At 50.6% G+C, this 19,332-nt stretch overlaps 7 protein-coding genes across 7 annotated transcripts; 4 read left to right on the top strand and 3 right to left on the bottom strand.

Moving 5' to 3' along the window:
- Positions 1 to 43: 43 nt before the first annotated feature.
- Positions 44 to 2,361, top strand: M437DRAFT_37296 (glycosyl hydrolase-like protein; the record flags this gene model as incomplete). The annotated part of the gene is made up of 2 exons (XM_041019603.1): positions 44 to 1,356; positions 1,404 to 2,361. 2 exons carry the CDS (start codon positions 44 to 46, stop codon positions 2,359 to 2,361), a joined length of 2,271 nt encoding a protein of 756 aa, XP_040884060.1.
- A 389-nt stretch (positions 2,362 to 2,750) lies between these two features.
- On the top strand, positions 2,751 to 6,601 carry M437DRAFT_38488 (nuclear import and export protein Msn5; the record flags this gene model as incomplete). Its single annotated transcript, XM_041019846.1, has 4 exons — positions 2,751 to 3,596; positions 3,648 to 3,842; positions 3,893 to 5,910; positions 5,959 to 6,601. 4 exons carry the CDS (start codon positions 2,751 to 2,753, stop codon positions 6,599 to 6,601), a joined length of 3,702 nt encoding a protein of 1,233 aa, XP_040884059.1.
- Positions 6,602 to 7,193: 592 nt separating this feature from the next.
- On the bottom strand, positions 7,194 to 9,178 carry M437DRAFT_70869 (uncharacterized protein; the record flags this gene model as incomplete). The annotated part of the gene is made up of 4 exons (XM_041025585.1): positions 7,194 to 7,837; positions 7,889 to 8,833; positions 8,900 to 8,980; positions 9,169 to 9,178. The coding sequence occupies 4 exons, from the start codon at positions 9,176 to 9,178 to the stop codon at positions 7,194 to 7,196; spliced, it is 1,680 nt and encodes a 559-aa protein (XP_040884058.1).
- A 34-nt stretch (positions 9,179 to 9,212) lies between these two features.
- Positions 9,213 to 10,045, top strand: M437DRAFT_61487 (uncharacterized protein; the record flags this gene model as incomplete). The annotated part of the gene is made up of 2 exons (XM_041023943.1): positions 9,213 to 9,419; positions 9,479 to 10,045. 2 exons carry the CDS (start codon positions 9,213 to 9,215, stop codon positions 10,043 to 10,045), a joined length of 774 nt encoding a protein of 257 aa, XP_040884057.1.
- Positions 10,046 to 10,143: 98 nt separating this feature from the next.
- On the bottom strand, positions 10,144 to 11,272 carry M437DRAFT_79695 (OTU-domain-containing protein; the record flags this gene model as incomplete). The annotated part of the gene is made up of 2 exons (XM_041027228.1): positions 10,144 to 10,671; positions 10,724 to 11,272. The coding sequence occupies 2 exons, from the start codon at positions 11,270 to 11,272 to the stop codon at positions 10,144 to 10,146; spliced, it is 1,077 nt and encodes a 358-aa protein (XP_040884056.1).
- Positions 11,273 to 12,037: 765 nt separating this feature from the next.
- Positions 12,038 to 14,554, top strand: M437DRAFT_13942 (Bromodomain-containing protein; the record flags this gene model as incomplete). The annotated part of the gene is made up of 2 exons (XM_041018738.1): positions 12,038 to 12,168; positions 12,223 to 14,554. Coding segments are annotated over 2 exons (2,463 nt in total), but the record flags the coding sequence as incomplete, so codon positions are not given.
- A 948-nt stretch (positions 14,555 to 15,502) lies between these two features.
- On the bottom strand, positions 15,503 to 16,967 carry M437DRAFT_38001 (YOR378W-like protein; the record flags this gene model as incomplete). The annotated part of the gene is made up of 3 exons (XM_041019756.1): positions 15,503 to 16,404; positions 16,454 to 16,759; positions 16,811 to 16,967. 3 exons carry the CDS (start codon positions 16,965 to 16,967, stop codon positions 15,503 to 15,505), a joined length of 1,365 nt encoding a protein of 454 aa, XP_040884054.1.
- Between the last annotated feature and the right edge of the window lie 2,365 nt (positions 16,968 to 19,332).

The raw sequence follows: 19,332 nt of genomic DNA, 5'->3' as shown, positions 1-19,332 counted from the left end.
GTGAAACACGCGACATAGACCGACTTCGAGCAATTCGCTCATCATGCCGCTCCGCCTTCGTGTCGATGGAACTGTCTTTCGTGATGGCCACAATCGCGAAGTCACTCTGCACGGAATCAACGTCGCTGGCGATGCCAAATACCCCCTAAACCCCGATCAATGTTCGCATATCAAGGACAAGTTCTTCGAAGGTGATGACGTCTCCTTCACTGGACGTCCTTTCAGCCTTGAAGAAGCCCACACCCACTTTGACCGCTTGAAGAGATGGGGATACAACACAATTCGCTACATCTATACCTGGGAGGCTATCGAGCATGCTGGCCCAGGAAAGTACGATGAAGACTGGATCCAGCATACCATCAATGTCTTGCGCCTGGCCAAGAAGTACGGCTTCTACGTCTTCATGGACCCTCATCAAGATGTTTGGTCCAGATTTACAGGTGGCTCGGGTGCCCCTATGTGGACTATCTATGCTTGCGGTCTGAACCCGCAGGCTTTCCTCGCTACACAAGCTGCTTTCGTTCAAAACACATGGCCGAACCCTGCCGAATTCCCCAAGATGGTTTGGGCCACCAACTACCAACGTCTCGCCTGTCAGACCATTCTCACCCTCTTCTTTGCTGGCAAAGAATTCGCCCCCAAGGCCGTGCTGGATGGCATGAACATTCAAGACTATCTCCAAGGACACTTCCTAGGCGCTAACAAGATCCTGGCTCAACGCATCAAGGAAGCAGGCGACCTTGAGAACGACGTCGTCATCGGATGGGAAAGCATGAACGAGCCAAACAAAGGCTACATCGGCTGGGAAGATTTATCGAGATGGCCAGCAGACCAGAACTTGAAAAAGGGTCCTACACCGACGGCCTTCCAGTCTATGCTTACTGGTCTCGGCAGGGCTGTGGAGCAGGACACATTTGATTTCGGCAACCTAGGTCCTTACAAATCTGGCAGCGAGCTCGTAGATCCCAAAGGAGAGATTGCTTGGCTACCAGCAGATTATGATGATTCGCGGTACGGCTGGAAAAGAGACCCCGGTTGGAAGTTGGGCGAGTGCCTCTGGGCTCAGCACGGCGTCTGGGATCCTCAGAACGACAAGCTGTTAAAGAAAGATTACTTCTTGAGGGTGCCTGTCTCAGGTGAGACAATCACACACGAGTACTACACCAACAACTTCTGGTTGAATCACTATCGCGCCTACAGAGACACGATCAGAGGTATCTTCCCTGACACAATCATGTTCTGCCAGTCGTCGCCTTTTGAGGTCCCACCTTCCATCAAAGGCACGAAGGATGATGACCCGCAGACTGTCTTTGCTCCTCACTTCTATGATGGTATCACCCTCATAACAAAGAAATGGTAAGTCTCCCCACATGTCGCCGATGGTCTTCGCTGACAACCTACAGGAACCGGTTCTGGAACGTTGACGTGGTTGGTATCATGCGCGGCAAATACTTGAGCCCTGCTTTCGCGGTCAAGATTGGTGAAACTGCCATCAGAAACTGCTTCCGCGACCAACTCAAGTATCTGCGTGAAGAAGCCGAGGAGAAGATGGGTCCTCGTCCGACTGTCTTCACAGAGATTGGTATTCCGTACGACATGGACGACAAATACGCTTACAAGACTGGCAACTATACCAGCCAAACGCTCGCAATGGACGCAAATCACTACGCTCTTGAAGGTGCCGGTGTAGCCGGCTTCACGCTCTGGACGTATGTTCCCTCAAACAGCCACTACTGGGGTGACAACTGGAATGGCGAGGATCTGTCCATCTACTCTGTGGACGATAAGCAATTACCAACATCTCTTGAGGTAGACAATGCGACATTGAACCCAGAGTCACCATCATATTCAGAAGGTAGAGCATCCGGGGACACATCAATCAACCCATCAATACTGAAGAGGACATTATCTGTAGATCGAATGAACGCCTCGAAAACACCTGGAATCGATTCTGATGGCGTGGGGATGCGTGCAGCCGAAGCTTATGTGCGACCGACTCAGACAGCGACACACGGACGTGTTGTGTCTTATGGGTTCGACCTCAAGAACTGTGTTTTCCAACTAACGCTCTCTGCGCCCAGCTCAACATCGGAGGATGCACCTACCGAGGTGTTCTTGCCCGAGTATCACTTCCCGCAGGGTAAGACTGAGGTTGAAGTGCTCGGAGGAAAGTGGAAGATCAGCGTGGATGAGACAGAGGGTGCATCACAGCAAGTGCTGAGGTGGTGGCATGCAGCAGGCGAGCAAAAGTTGACTGTCAGGGGTCTCAAAAGAAGGCAAGGCACAGCGATCGGATCAGAAGCAGACGCGGGATATCTGGATCAGTGCAAGGAGACGGGCAAGGCGTGCATAATGATGTAGTGAGACATGATGTTAGATATCGAGGATATTGAACGAAACAAAAGTACCTAATAACGCAGCTGAATCTCAGATTACTTGATCGGGAACAGATTGGAGTCATGTGATATGGTGTCAGAGGCAGTTGCGACCCTGAGACTACCTAAATTTTAGGAAGATACACGATTGAAAATGGCAGTCATTACAGTCTTAGCAGTTGCCGTAGCTGAGTCTTGAATTCTCAACCGACTGTAAGACATGGAAGGCAGTCGCGTGTAAGTACCATGCACAGTGTATAAAGCGGTGGTTCGAGCAAGCAACAAGCAGTCAACAATCTCCTCCACACAAACAAAACTTCCACAACTGAACTCGATTCATCTTCACTCATTTGACGACTCTCCTTATATGGCATCATGACATCTCAGATCGATGGAGACAGGCTGTCGCAGATAACACAAGCTCTTGAAGCTACTTACGACCCGCGTTCGACCAACGATACACGACGAGCAGCTCTCGAATTCCTCGACGGCGCCAAGAAGCAACCAGACGCGCCGCAACACGGCTACTCGCTGGCTAGCGACCCCTCGCAACAACCTGCCATCCGTCACTTTGGTCTGTCACTACTAGAGTTTGCCATCCGCTATAGATGGGAAGACTACGGTCAGAACGAGGCCGATACTCTTCGTAGCTGGATCCTCAACCTCGCCCAAAACATATCCGCGTCCGACCCTCAATACTTCCGCAACAAAGTAGCCTCACTATGGGTCGAGGTTGCCAAAAGATGCTGGGGTGCAGAATGGTTAGATATGGATGCTCTCCTGGTAGCCTTGTGGGAGACATCAGACGACAGCAAGCAGCTTGTATACAGGCAAATGGTGCTATACATACTTGAGTGTCTGTCTGAGGACATCTGCAACAGGGAAGACCCAGTCGCTGGTCTTCGGCAAGATGTGCTCGGTCAGTGCTTGAACGAGATTGTCATCCCCAGTCAATTGTATAAAGACCATCTCGAATCGCGTGGCAGCTCGCAGAACGTGCGCCATACTCAAGACGGTTGGCTTTCTCGCATGTGCGCATTTCTCTTCCAGTGCTCTACAGTCATTCAACAAGGCGACCAACTAGTCGTCGTCTCTGCCACAAAGACTCTCGAAGCCTTGAGGCCGACGGTGACATGGCTCAGCTTGAGAGCCTTGACCGAGACCCAGTGTGTTCAATCTCTGTACAAGATGCTTGCTGCTGGTGATACTACTGTGAAGACTGTAAGATTGGTCCTTGTCATTTGACTGCAACCAAAACTGAACTGTGTTTAGGCCACTATCGATGTCTTGCAGGCCATCCTGAGTCGCCCCTACAACGAACATTTCCGTGAATCCTGGTCTCAGATCATGTTGTCTGTACTGGAACTCGATCACATTGAACTGCTCAAGAACATCCACCTCAGCTGCAGTACTTCCGCCGACGATATCGACGAGGCTAAATACACTTTGCAGAAGAAGCTATCCGAGGTGGGCTCGTGTCCTGATCACCTCAAGAACGATTATGCTGACTTTCGCAGGTTTTATCTATCCTGGGAGACGCTACTGCTGCCAACCCGGGAATCATCGCTACGCCCGAAAACTGTACTGCCTTGATTGACGTGATGATGCTTGCGTTCCAGCATGACAGTCTTCTCGTTTCCATTCCTGTCTTGCACAGCTTCACAAAACTTCTCGTCGCGAAGAACCAGACCATCTCTAGTGCTATGGGTCAGAGAGTAGCCATTCTTCTGGGAACTTGCAGCCAACGTCTCATTAAATACGAGTCACTCTCACACGAAGAGCTGCCGGTGATTCTGTATCTGAACGAGGACTTCGAGAACCCTCCGGAGCTTCATTCCTTCCTTGGAAATTACCGAAGATATTGCATTACAGTCATCGAGAACATTGCTTACTACATGCCGCAAGAAGCTGTTGGCCACATACTAGATCAGACGGTGCAGATGGTTGACACAATCTGCCGAGAGTTCAGACCGCCTTTCGCGCCTACAGGGCCTTCAAAGACGCCAATTCCTGTGCTACAATTGGAATCGCAAGCGTCCGTTCTTAGGAGTACGATGAATGGCTTCATCCAATGGTATAGCAAAGCTTCGCGGCCAGAGTCGAAGTCTGATCAACATACCACGAATAAGATTTATGGTGTAACGCTCACGAATCTGCGCGACTTCTGTTACAAGTTGATGACCATGAAGCCACAACATCCTGAAATAGCTCGCCTTACAACACATATCGCAGTCAACGTTCTGGTAAAGACGTTGCAAGGACAGCCTGAGTTGGTGGTAAAGATCCTGGACTATTGCTTAAATTTACAATATCCGGATGATGGTTCCAACAAGGACTACACAGCTGCTGTCAAGAACTTCCAAGGAGCACGTTTGGGTGAGATGCAACGAATTGCCATGTCATTCCCGGACTATCTTCTTGACGTCTACTCTGACCTCGAAGTTCGTGTCAATGCTCTGATGTCTGCTGAGGGCGCCGATGAGCGCACCAGATGGGGCCTTCAGGCGTTTTTGTTTATCGTTGTACATCGGGCATCCGCTGTTGATTCTCAAGCGCGACTTGCTCGTCTTCAACAAATCATCCAGCCTGTGATAGAGACTTGGCAAGATCCTCAGTTGACGGAAGCTTTGTCTACTTTCTCTGGTTTCTGCGGCGTTGTCGGTCTTGAAGGCTTGCCAGAGTATCTTACAGCCCAAGGATACGCTTCTGTTCAGGATTGGCCTAGTCAACCTTTGGACCAGCAAGGCAAGGCGCGTCAGACAGACGTGCAGATGAAGGTCATGCGTCTGCCTCTCAACGCCACTAAGAACCTCCTGGCAGCTACTACTGAGAAACTGAAAGAGTCATCACGCGAGTATCAGATTGGTGCCCAGGTTTGGGGTCCCGCGATTCAAGCCATGCTCTCAAACGTACTGCAAATGACCAGACACGCAACTTCATTCCCCAACACCAGCAACTGGTCGAACCTCCCTCCCGAGCTGCAAATGGTGATGCAGAAGATGCTTGTCGACAGATTCTGGCAAGCGGGTATCTCGAATGAAAGTAGAGATGAATTCTATGCCCGCATTGCTGAAAGCGGAGACACATACGAGGGTTTCGCCTCTGCTATCCGTGGTATCCCTCGACAGATTCGTGACTGGTGCTACCACATCATTTACGGCATGACCAGATTTGAAGAGGAGTTTTTCGGTCTTAGGGAGCTGCCTGTGCCCTTGGCTGAGGCGTTGCTTACAGATGCTTCTTCTTTATCGACCCATCACTTACAAAGGTTGATTGCGTTGGTGGAACGACTCGTGCAGAGGTGCCCGGCACATCACAGAAAACATTTCATGCCTCCGATATTGTCCTTGTTCTTCTCCCAGACTGACAAGAAGATCAGTACCGAATGGGAAGTGATAGAAAGATCGAGCACTCAATCCGTCGAAGGAGAAGATCAATTGAACGACGAGATGAAGGCTGAAAGCGTACTGCGAGCGACAACCTATGCAGTTGTCAATTTCGCCTCATCTATCCTCGATCATCGACCAACAGGTTTGTGTTCCTCCCGTATCAAATTCTACGTTGATTCACGCATACTTACAAGTGTAGATGTCACACCCGTTACCCAGCCTCAATCCTCACAACTCACCATGCGTGCTCTCATTCTCTCCGAGCCTTCCATACTGGAGCCTCTGATCCTCTTCTGCACTCATGCGCTGCGCATGCGCGATTCACGCTGCTGCACCCTCATCTGCCGTATCCTGCGCTCTATCCTCCCAACCTTCGTCGCCGACGCCCCACCAGCACCCCAAGTCCGCGAGTTCATCAGCACTGAAGTTCTCAAAGCTTGCATCACCTCGCTCAATGAGCCTTACTTTGTCGATGTACAACGGGATCTGGCGAACTTGATCGCGAACATCGTGGCGTTGTACTCTCCGCTCTCCTCCACAGCCAGAGATGTGCTTCTCAGCCTCCCCGATATGGGTCAGCAAAAGGTGGATCACGCGATCGAGAGGATAGTAGGCACTAGCAGTGAACGCACACAAAGAATCTTGGTACTAGAGCTGTTGGAAGGAGTCAGAGGTGTCTCTATCCACGAAGCTGGAAAAATCGATAGGAGAGATACCAAGGCTAAGAGAAGTGCTATGCAACAGCAGTATATGGAAGTTGAGCAAAAGCCTGCTGGCGGCAAGAGGGAGCAGAGTCCGAAGTTAGAGGGAATGGCCGAGATGTTTGGCGGAGAGTAGAGAGAAGAGATATCTTGATGCACTATTTCCAGCCTCAAATGCTAGAATCTATAACTTCCTACCGACTATGACAAAGGGCCCAAGTCTATACTATAGACGGCATAATTGTTTACAAAAGCAGAGGATTATCTGCAGAGAGCCAGCAAGTTGTCACATTCCCAAGTGGGCATTATTGATCTTGAATTGACTTTCTCATTCTCGTTCCCACCAGCTCTATCCCTGCTTCCTTTGACTTCTCTAATTAACATTAGTTCCTTAACCCTCGAGTTCCCTGATACCTCTCTTTCCGTCAAGTATGTCGGCAAGACAAGTCTGCCTGTCCCTTTTGGTTTCTAATCATGCAGCTCTTGATAATATTGTAACAGGATGCTTATACACTATAACCGCAAAACTCGTCCATGACAAGGCTTTTTAGGTAACCGAGATGATACTCAATCTAAGCGGCCAGATTTTTGCACATTCCACTCTTAGTCCATACGATCGATGGTCACACAACGTGAACATGGCAGGCGAAATGGCTACAGAGCAAAACGTTCTTTGCTGGCACTCTATAACAACAAGATATGTATATCATGTTTCATCGTCCAGACTTTTACAACTCGTCCTTGACAACTTCCGCCTTCTGGAGAGCCTCACAGACAGCAGGTGTGCCAACCTCCATACGATAGACACACTTCTCCTCCTCAAAGACCTTCCAGATCTCGTTCTTCTCGGCACAGGCCAGAACGACGGTCGTGCTACGGTTAGGTCCGTTCCAGCAATGTTGACCATTCTCATGTTTCATGGTGATACGCTCGCCTGAACCAAGACCCTTGCCATCAGCAGAAACTTCTTCGTCGACAGTGATCTTATCGAAGCGGACAAAGTTGCCCATGCGTGTGCTGCTGCCACCTTTCTTGGACTTTTGAGTAGTGTGCTCCATGAAGCAGAGTTCGTAAGTGTATTCGCCAGAGTCGACAGAGATGCATTGGCCCTTGAGAGCGCGGAAAACACCATCGGGACCGTATTCCTTGTTCAAGTCCTCATTGTGAGAGTCGAGGTCCCTGCGTTGCGAGTTGACAGCGTCTTGGGCAGACTTGAGGCGGTTCTTTGCATCATTCACAGCAGCCGACTCGCCGCCTTCTGATGAAAGGTCAGCGAGAATACCATTCTCGATCAGCATGACACGAAGGTCGCGCAGCTTCTGGTCCACCCAATCACGAAGAGGCTTGGGGAGGTAGTTTTCGATCTCGTACACTGGATGCTGTTAGTGGACGCAACTGAAGATAACCAAAAGACATGACTTACAAACTTCAACATCTTCGCCATCAGCCTCGAGGTATGACTCCCAGTCGAGACCATTGTCCTTGTCAGTCTTGGTGATCTCCTCGAGGTCTCTGTCATGTGCTGAAGTGTCGTCACCGCTCTTGTCGCGAGCAGCATAGTCTTCCCAAGCACGGACAGCTCTCTTGACACCTTCATCGTTGAAGTTGGGGTTGTACTCCTCCTTGAAAGTCGAAAGAATGGCTTCCAGCTCCTTGACGCGATCTTTGGAGGTATCACGTTCCTGACGGACACGAACCAGATGATCTCTCAGCTCCTCGGTTCTCTGCTTTGCAAGGCCGACAAGCACACCCATCTTGCCCTGCTTGGCGCCCTGGCTCTTGACAATCTTGCCCTTCTCACGACGCTCGACTTCAGCCAACTCTTTCTCCATATCGGTGACGTGAAGCTCAGAAGCGGCAAGTTGGGTCTGCAGAGTCTTGATTCTGTCTTCAACCTCCTTTCTTAGGCGCTGGGCCTCGTTGGTGTATTCCTTTCTCTTCTTGTTGGCGTTGTTGAGAGCACGTTGGCGCGACTCGGTCTTCTTCCTCCACTCCTTGCCAATCTCATCGCACTTGTTCTGGCACTTGACACCGCCAACTCCTTGCCATTCTTCGCTACCATCGCAGCATAGGTCGTAGTCGCAGAAGCCATCGTTGACGCTTGTGTAGGGGACATAGCTGGGCTGGTGACCCTTGTTCTTGCAGTAGAATCCAGGCAAGACTTGTGTAGAGTTTATTTGGTCCTTGTTTGTAGTATCCGAGAGGGTCGAAGGTGAAAGTGGGGAGAGGTAGGAGCAGGCCGAAGTGCCAGGCTCATCGGAGCCATCAGGGCAGTCACAGTAGTCGTCGTTGACCTGAGAGAAAGGAATCTTGATGGAGGGATTTGAAATGCAAGTAAATGATTCAGCATCCTTGTAGAACTTTGCAACTGGAAACAAGAACAGGTGGTGTCAATTTGAGTACGTTTTGGCAAGCTATAATGGTATAAACTTACACTCAGGGCCGACACCACGAGGCCGCGAGGGCTCTGAAGCGGCAGATGCAATTGATGCAGCTGCAATGAACCACGCTCCAGCTGCCTTCATCTTGGATGTCTACAACAAAAGATCAGGACACAACAAGACAGCCTCTGATCAAAGCTATATGCTTGCTTAGCATCTCCAGACCCCAAAGCGACACCTTTACCATCCATCCCCGTTGTCCGTGCGCTTATCGCATCCCTTATCGGCACAGCATCATCATCCTCCCCACACTTTTCTATACCACTCTCCATCTTGCCACTTTAACAAAAAGAGCCTATTCGATTCATGATTGCCGACGATGAAATCGCCAATTACGAAGATTTTCGTGACTGTGTCTCCGAATTGTTGATCTCGAGACTCTCTGGCACTGCAGACAAGAAGAAAAAGAAAGCCACCAAAGGCCGCAAGAATGAAATCAAGCCTGTGAGCAAACCAGAGCAAGATCAAGAGGACAATGATGCTCTGGCTGCTGATTTGGGTGAGACGATAGAGGTGCGTCCGGCTCCAGCCATGGCTAATCGACGTCTTGTATTTTTACTGACATCATTAAGTATCTCGCTTCCGAGATATTTCCTTCCTTGCCTGATGATCTGCGAACCATATCATACAGCGACATCCAAAATGATGCTCAGCTGGCTGAAAAGTACAGCGTGCCTCTGGATTCAGACGTCTACGAGGACCTACTACAACCAATGCCACTCTCTGTGTCAGACTCATTGACCTCCTACGGTCTGATAACCGACCCGATGGACCTGTCACGACTGCTCGAACCTGTCTTCACGTCGTACATCACGAGTAGGACCACCGCACCACCAGAGTTCGTGCCTTCCAGTCGAGCCACCGAGTGTGAGATTTGTGAGAGAGAACATCTTCCTCTTACTTACCATCACTTGATTCCGAGGGCTGTGCATGCAAAGGTTGTCAAGCGTGGCTGGCATGCTAGTTGGGAGTTGAACAAAGTTGCTTGGTTGTGCAGAGCTTGTCATAGTTTTGTGCATCGACTTGCGACCAACGAAGAATTGGCCAAGGAGTGGTATAGCATTGAGTTGTTGTTGGAAAGAGATGATGTCCAGAAATGGGCAATTTGGGTCAGCAAGGTCCGGTGGAAAGCCAAGTAGTATTAGAGTGGGTTCGTTCGATGCTTGCAACTCTCGACGGATTGTAAATAGGCCACCAAAAAGATATGCTATGCTATGTTCATGATAAGTATGCTCTTTCATGCTTCGCCGAAGTTCATATGACCTGTCTGCTTTGCGTGCTCTGTAGCACCCTTCTCTCCCTTGCCAGTCCAGCCACAAACATTGCATTTAATGGTGAAGCCGTGGGTATCAGTAAAGTAGTGTCTTTGTTGCAGGACCTGGCATAGCTCTCTGGCAGCTTGCAGCGCTCCACCATCTTCGCCCTCCATGCCCTCAATCTGCGCGACCTCGAAGATCTTCCTATCGAATTCGGGACTTGTACCGGGTCCAGGCGAGACAGCGACAACGTCGTAGTGGATGCCAGAATAAATAAGGATGCAGCGTCTTGGCTTGCCTTCATTGAAGCGGTCGATTCGCAAGTCTTGAACATTGATGCTGCAGATTTCGATGTCAAATTGCTGGGAAAGGATGGCGAGCTCAATACCGCCTCCCCAAGAATCTTCGCGTTGGATCCAGCGGCAGTAGTCGTCGGGTGCTTTCTCAAGCATGCCGGCAGTGTAAAGATCCGGATTTGATTGAATTGTCTGAGCCACCATAGAGCGCAACTGTTCACTCGGTTAGCTGAGAATACGGTAACCATTGACTGTTGTGACAAACCTCGTTCATAGCATCCAGCGCATCACCCAACACAGCGCTTCCTAAGGCTCTGAACATGCAGCTGTTGTCATCCGGCATCACACGAAGAACAAGAACACCTTCTAGACCAGGCACGGGGACTTCAGGTGGGTCGCTTTCCACATCGTTCGGTTTTCTCTGCAAAGAGAGCGGTGCGGCTTGTCCTCCACTCGCCTGGCCAGAAGGAAAATCACCAGGTCTGTGCTGAGGAGGCTGAATATTCTTCAATGAAGGCAAAGCACCAGGATTTTGAGGGTCTTTATGGCCAGACATAGGGTTATGTAATGATTGCTGAACATCGCGTGGCAAGATGATGAGTTGTTCGCCATCAAGTTTGATGCCAACATCGGTCAACTTGGTCTCGTTATCAATGCTTGTGGTATCCAGATTTTGAGGCGGGTAGCCGTACTTGACATCAAAGTCTGCGACTGAAGTTTTCGAGGATATCTCGTGTTTGAGCTCTCCCCATGTTGCTGTCTCTGGCATGTTGACCTGGGACATGCCCGAAGGGCCGCGAATCCTGATACGCATGATTACTGATGGCTGATGATGTTCCGTGTCTTTTCTGTATTCGATCGATATGGCTGCTGCGGAAATTGTAGCGGCTTAACAGTCTGTCAGTGTATGGCGGCAAAAGGAAGGAGGGACGTAGAGTAAGGTGTCTTGAGTAAGAGGCATTGACAGGTGATAGTGATAGCCGCGGCAAACGTCATAGCAGCAGGGTTGTCCTCTTAGCAATGTTTTCGAGCATCCTGACATGATTCCAGAAACGTACAATTGCTTTGGTGTGAATATGTATATCAGAAATCTATTTGATCAGGTATCTTAGCAGACAGTATCAATTGCGATTTCAAGATCGGAGTCGCATGATGTGGTATTTCGTACAGCAAGAGGTGTTGCACATGGAATCATGGAACGATGGCTTTTTTCTTTACTGATGAGAAGCAAACGAAACAAACGAGATTTGGGTCGAACTCTGCCTAATTCCACATGAAAACTGCAGGAAGCTATCCAAAGATTCACGAGAATCAATGTTAAACAAAACGAACCGAAACATGTCAGGACGAGAAGGAGAGAACAGCAGTGAGAGCTCCTTTAACCATGGAGATGCTAGCGGCGTTATGACCAATAAATCCGACAGGGCTGCCAAGACACGCGCATAGCTGAATCGACGCGCCCTCGATGGTTTCGCGACCTACGATTGCTCGAGGAATTGTCCTCATCGACGACGCTTCTCGATCAGACATTCCAAAGTAGGAGGCTTCGCTCTCTGGACTGCGCAGTATGGCGTCCGAAGCCGCAATGAGCCAGGACAATACGCCCGTTCCCTCGACCGAGGGCGCAAACCAAGGTCAGACCATGTCTGAAGCCGAGCTGGACCAGATGCAGAGCATTCTCGACTTCGTCTACGACTACAGAACTCCCGAGTATGCGCGATTTCTTGTACATGGTTATGCGACTCTGAACTGACATCTGCGCAGCGGCCATGACCCGTCCAAAGTCTTCCATCGCAAGGTCAATAAGCGCGCCCTCCCTCATTACTACGAAATCATCAAGGACCCCATGGCTATGAGCACCATCAAGGCCAAGATTAACAACAAAGAGTACAAGGACTGGTCCGAGTTTGTCCGCGACTGGGCTCAGATTGTCCACAACGCCCAAGTCTTCAACAGAGCCGATGCCGGTGCATACCAAGATGCCGTAACTCTTCGAGATGTTGTTACCACTGAACTCAAGAAACTGGTCGATCTCAAGGTCATTTCAGAAGAGGTTGCTCAGTTCCCCTACTTGGGCGAAATTCCACCCCAGGACGATGTGCCGCCTGAGGAAGAGGACGACGACGAAGACGAAGATGACGAAGAGGACGACGACATTGGTGGAGATGATTCGGACGACGATGGCGGCAAGCGAAAGAGAAAACGAGGACGTCCTTCAAAACGCGACCGCGATTTGGACAAAGACGATGATCCCGAGACAAGAAAGAAACGCGGAAGACCACCAAAGGTCCTCACTCCTGTCGAAGCTCGCATTCAGGCTGTCCTTAAGGGCATTAGAAAACCCAAGGGCGCCGGAGGTCTCAAGATTACATCCTTCGAACGTTTGCCTGACAAGGCAGTCATGCCCGAATACTACGCCGAGATCCGAGAACCCATGGCATTCGATGTGCTCAAGCGCAAGCTCAAGAGAAAGAAGTACCAGTCGCTCGAGCAGTTCATGAAGGATGTTGACCTCATGTTCGACAACGCAAAGTCTTACAACCAGGACGAGAGTCAGATTTACAAGGATGCTGTAGAGCTGCAGGCTGAGGCGCACCGTCTGGCCGACGAGGAACGCAGCAAACCCGATACCGACTATGTCATGGACGAGGGAAGAATTCCTTTGCCCAACGGCATTCTCTACAATGGCGAGCTCTACAAGGTCGGCGACTGGGTCCACGTCCAGAACGCAAATGACCTGACCAAGCCAATCCCGTGCCAAATCTACCGCACCTGGCAAGATCCACAAGGCGGTCAATGGGTAAATGTCTGCTGGTACTACCGTCCCGAGCAGACCGTACACCGCTTCGACAAGCACTTCCTCGAGAACGAAGTGGTCAAGACTGGCCAATACCGCGATCATCGTGTAGACGAAATTGTTGGCCGATGCTTCATCATGTTTACGACACGCTATTATAAAGGCCGTCCGCGTCGCCAACCCGCCGACTTGGACATTTATGTCTGCGAGGCTCGCTACAACGAAGAGAAGTTCAAGTTCAACAAGATCAAGACGTGGGCCAGTTGTTTGCCAGACGAGGTGCGCGACAGAGACTACGAGATGGATCTGTTCGACATGCCGCGCAAGATGAGAAAGATACCCAGTCCGATCGCATACCTGCTCAAGGACACTGATAAGGAGACGGATGACATGCCCAAGCCTGAGTGGGGAGCGGAGAATGCTCCTCCCAAGATTGGTGCTGTTCACAGGCGTCCTCGCGATCCCAGAGACTCTCCACCTCCAGAACCAACCCCCTCGCCTCCGCCTCAGCCTGCCATCGCTCAAGCTCAGGCTCGTCAGTCTCAGCCATCACACATGTCGCCATCCATCCCGGCTGCTACCATGCAAGCCTATTCGCCTGTGCAGTCTCAGATGACGCCCATGCAAACGGCTGCCCAACCCGTTCGTCCCATGCAACCCATGACACGTCCTTCGCACACTCCTGCTCCTGTTCAACCCTACACGCAAACTCATTCAGCCTCGCCCGCACCCATGCCTAGTCTTCAACGCGCCTCCTCTGGCCAATTTAATCCTGCCACTCCTCAGCACATGAGCGCAGTGCCTATGCCTCGTACGGCTAGCCATCCCTCCACATTCCAACCACAGGCTCCTGCTATACCGCCTGCTCCATCTGCCTCACAAAGCCGCTTGTCGTACCGCGATCCCGTGCCCATTGAAGTCTGGACACTGCCCGATGCAGCCAACGCCAGCATCCCACCCGAGATTCGTGACATGTACCAGACGGACGACCAACGCCGCGTACTCTTCTTCTCTGCACCTCCTGTTCAACTCGCCGAAGAGGCCAACGACCCCAACAAGAACCTGGGCCACAGTCTTCACTATATGGCGGAGAAGTCGCGTCGCACTCAAGAAATCGTCGCCCGCCGCAAAGCCTACGAAGAAGGCAAAGCTGCCCGCGCCGCCCAGAAGAAGCGCCAACGCGAGCTCGATGAGGAGACACGCAATGTAGACCACGAGACCCAGAAGGCCAGAGCTCTTGCTATGTTGAACTCTCACCTCACACGAAGCACTGCCTGGGAGATCAAGGCCATGTATGGTGATGAGGATTGGAAGAACGGTATGGAAGCTATGCTCGGCAACCTGGAAGAGCAACAGAAACTCGCTGTTCAGAGAAAGGTCCTCATGGACAAGAACGCTGCGCAGAGAGCCGCTGAGCAGGTTTCACTTAAGTCGAATGGCGTCTTGTTCGACAACGTTGAGAATGGAGCTTTCTGATTAAGAGCAGACTCTCTGCTAGAGATAAGAGGCGATGGCATGGAGTTTGAGCGTTTGATGCATTTGCATTTGGGGGTTCCTTCCGTTAAACTGTACTGATGAATTATTTACATGATACCCCTCTGACTCAGCCGAGGCACAAAACAAAAGGAGAAAGAGCAAACAAAAGATACGGGAAGGAATGGCTAGACTACTCTTTCCGGTTCAAAAGACAAAAACTTTCACCAATTTGGAAACATATTCTCACACAAACGCTCTCACTCCATCAACTTCTTGGTTGACAGAACCTCATGCCCTGATGTGCTGCTGTTTTCCACCATACCTCGAGGAAGCATGCAAATGTCAAGGCGATTGCCTCTGCTGCATCCTCAACTCCATCATTCTGTGAACTCATCATGTGCACACATGGCAAAGCGGCAAGCAAACGAGCAGAAACCAGGAAAATGCAAGGAAGCATAGATAGACAAACGATGGGCACAACTGGATAGGCATGAGACACGGCTTCATACATGGTCCCCTGCATGCAGCATTGCCACATGTTTGAGGCTCTGAGAGACCATGTGAATGTGACATCGGGTCAGCCACTGTTCGAACAACCGAGTGTAGTACAGATGACGAAGAGTGTAAGACCCCGCTTCAATGATCATAGTGATGAATGATCTGAACGCACTACTATATTACATACAAGAAGGCCCTGCAGAACCGGGACTCGGCGGTTGAAACCAAGCTCTTCCTCCTTATCTACCTGCAACCGTGGTGGTCACTAGGTCTCTATGACGCTTGCTGCCGTCTCGATATCACGACAAAATATACCGCAATGCCCACACCAATGGCATCGAGCCCAAGGGCCAGACACCACGCACCTCGGATCCCCCATAGAGGGCCGTGGTTCTGGCTCACATACCTCTCAACGGTACCTGCAATACCCAAGCCAATACTGATGCTGTAATTGACCACAGTAGACACCAAACTAGCAGAAATACCTTGGTGTTCCTTGGCCATAGCGTTACTGAGCAAGATAGTACCAGACGGGAAACTCCAGTTCATACCGATAGGCATGATGAGGACACTCCAGAAGGTGAGGACCCAGTATGTTTGGTGGACGGGCACAAAAGCTAGGAACAAAGTGCCAATGAAGAAACCGAGCATGGCGCACAGCATAATATATGATGTCTTGAACTTCCGGGCCAGCCAACCCGCGGACATGGCGAAGCCGACCCCCGTGATGGCCACTGGAGATATTTGTGCTGCGGCGGCAATGGCGGTGGATCCCCTGAAGCGCTGCACAAACTGAAAGAGGTAGAAGAGCCAGATGCCATGGCTACTCCAGCCGGCAGCGATGCAGGAGAGTGCTAGCACCGCTTCTTTGCTGAGACCTCGGACGGGCACCAAGGCTTGCTGTGCGTGATTCATCTCGAGGTAGACAAAAGCAATGAGCAGCATCACTCCCATTCCTAGAGTGAAAGGAATGTATGCTTTGTTCCATCCTACCACAGGAGCCTGGTTGAGTGAAAAATTGAACAGGACAAGTCCAGATACACCTGTGCAGGCGCCTGCAAAATCAAAAGTGGCGGCGTTGAACTCGCGCGGAAGCGGAGCAGGTATGACCATGAATGATAGGGCTGCCATACCGACGCAGAGGATAGCGAGCACCCAGAAGGCCCAGGGCCACCCTTTCTACGTCAGCTTGCATTCTCACAAAGGATGGAGTCTGGAACTTACAAGCGAATTGCGACAGAAGGGCAGAGAAGATGGCCCCAAACACAAAACCGGTGGGACCACATGCACCGAATGCCGAGAAGACCATGTTGCGCTTCAGACCAACAGGGAAAGTGGTACCAATGAGCGCCATGGCATTCGGTACCAATATGGCGGGTCCTATGCCTTGGAAGCCGCGTGCAACACTGAGCATTATGGAGCCGTTTCTCTTGGGCGCATAGCTGAAGCCTACAATGATTGAAGTGATCGCATACCATATCCATCCGATGATGAACATGCGTTTGTGCCCATACATGTCTCCTAGACGACCTGGCTCGGTTTAGCATCTTATTGCAATCGTGAGGGACAAGATGAACACACCTGCGGGCAAGATGAATGCACCGATTGTTAGACTGAATGCTGCAGTGTACCAGCTCATCGTCCCAAGATCTGTGGCGGCAACACCCAAGTCCTTGCCGATGATGAACAGTGGCGCTACGGACTGGCCAAGTCCGCCGAGCGTGAGGAACTGAGCCATACAGACATTGATGATGAACAAGAGCTCGCGAGCGTTCAGCTTGGCTTTTGCAGGTGTCTCAGGTACAGGCGGTGGAGCTGTCTGGTCCAACTTCTCGACCCGAAGCTCGCGGTTGACGGGTGCTATGGCTTCATCTGAGTCATGCAGAGTAGTCGCTTTGCTTGTTCTGAATGAGACGTTATTGAGGTCGAAGTCAAAGGACACAGCTTGACCGATGGGTGTTTGCGGATAGTTTGAAGCCTGCCCAAGAGTCGTTTCAGAACGAGCGAAGTCGATCCTTGAGGCATGGGCTTCATCAAAAGAATATGCTTCGCTCGAAGAATCTGCAGTTATGTACTCCGGATGTGGAACGCCATTTACTACGTGGCGCGAGTACGGTGATTGCCCGCTCATGGTTGTGTTTCCGTTATACTGGTGCTTCCTTTGAATGTATATCTGGGTGCATGTCTCGTCTTGCAGAAATGACACGAGTGCAGCCCAAATCAGCGATTTAAGGGATCTGCTTGGTGCCTATATGCTTCGGATGCTCTTATCGAATGCGAGTCGCCTTCTCGGTCGTTTGAAATAGCGATTGGTGCTGGCTCCTGCCTAGCTATTTTCGTACGATCCGTCATAGCATAGCCTGGTAGCCGAGGATTCGAGTCAGCATCGTGCTGAGCTACAGCACTGCGAACCTTGGAAAGTTCAGGATCCCGAGCTACTTGACGGAGCAGCGACGAAGATGCAAGCACGGAATATCATCATCTCTTCCCTGTATGGTCAGCAGAAGATCAAGTTTGTTGGTCAGAAAAAGGAATAACACATAGCTCGTAAGCTGTTGGATTGACAATTAGGAAATTGGTTGGAAATTCTTGTTCCTGCTGGCTATGGTTCCCGAAGGATGGTACTTGAGTACTCTCTGTACACGCGACTATGTCGCACAGCTTACTCCATTTTTTCAATCGTGGTGTGTATATTCTTAGCAGCCGCAGGGCTGGAATGGCGGGAGCTGGACCCTTTCTGAACAGATGTCAGACGGATTTATAGACGAGGTTGGTACTGCCTGATAAGGCTGACGACATGTCTCGATGGTATCGTATACCAAGGCTCTAGCTGACGTGCATAGCTTGGATCCATGGTCCCTACGACTCAGTCATCCGAACAGTGTACCATCTATCGATTTGATGAGCCCGAGCTACTTTCTACAAGGATGCTGTTCATGACGGAAGCTTGTCTAAGAGCCAAGTGTGAAGTACCTAGGTAGAGAGTGGGAAATGGAAGGAAGCGACTGAGGCTCGGCCCTCGGTGTTGCAAATCTCCGAGATCCTTGCTCACAACCTATCTTACCTACCTTACCTACCTCTTCCAAGCTTCTGGGTGTCGTCGTTCGTCGTTCCTACAGAATGCGCTATGAGATACCTCAGATCAATTTTTACATTCTGCTATGCCTCTTGTAACGATAAGCCGTCCAACTGATGCCATTACGCTTTGCAGTCTGGTATTGTCCCTTTGTTCGCGTCAACCATCAAGACCTCCGACGAATCTCGCACCGAGTCTCTTAGAACGTACCTATGCCGTCGAGACAGAATTACTCCCAAAAGTCTTGAACTTGTCCCAACAGCAATATGCATTCTCGGACATTAACTGCTGATCATCCTCTTCCGTCCTTCGGAGAAATGTCTGTAGGCCTTGTGAATGTAGCGTGTAGGCTTACCTACGTAGCCAGACATATCCTACAACCTCTCGTACTATGCACAGTCTTTGGTACAACGTCACTCCGACATCCGAATCATTCGTCAGAGGATTGACTCACACGACTGGTGCTAAGCCTTGCTCTACACGGATCCTGGCCCCGCACCCGATGATAGTGTTTGAATGTAGTCTCACCTGGAACCGAGATCTGGTACCTCCTGGACAGCCGTCTAGTGTAAGGCGTAAATAGCCTCTGATCAGATCTTTGCCTTGCGAAAATAAACCCTCACGGCTCTACGGCACGAGAGATGACAAGCCTAGTTAGTGATTACCACATTATCGACTAAGGATTTACTGTGCTCAGAGAGACGGTTCAGGACTGCCAACCAGTGCTCCAAGCCTCGACCAACATGTAGATATACTGCCGGTGTTCGCGCCTTCCCTCCCTCCTCCATTGTAAACATAATTGGCAGATGTACAACCTCTTAAAGAAGACGACGACCACTCCTCGATCTCAATTCACTTAGTTTGGTCTCGGCATCTTACTCTCGTTCTCTTTGACCCCCACCGGCGATGTTGTCTTCTACAACTCTAGCCTATGCCTTCGTCTGGGCGTGTCTAATCCAACACATCTCGGCGGAAGGTTCGAATTCTTACGCTGCCTGGAGTCATCCATATGGAGACTATCAGGATG

The sequence above is a fragment of the Aureobasidium melanogenum genome, assembly GCF_000721775.1.
Source record: "Aureobasidium melanogenum CBS 110374 unplaced genomic scaffold scaffold_1, whole genome shotgun sequence".
In the NCBI taxonomy this organism is placed as follows: Eukaryota; Fungi; Ascomycota; class Dothideomycetes; order Dothideales; family Saccotheciaceae; genus Aureobasidium; species Aureobasidium melanogenum.
Note: the sequence above shows the minus strand (reverse complement) of the source record. Positions and strands in the feature narration are given on the sequence as shown.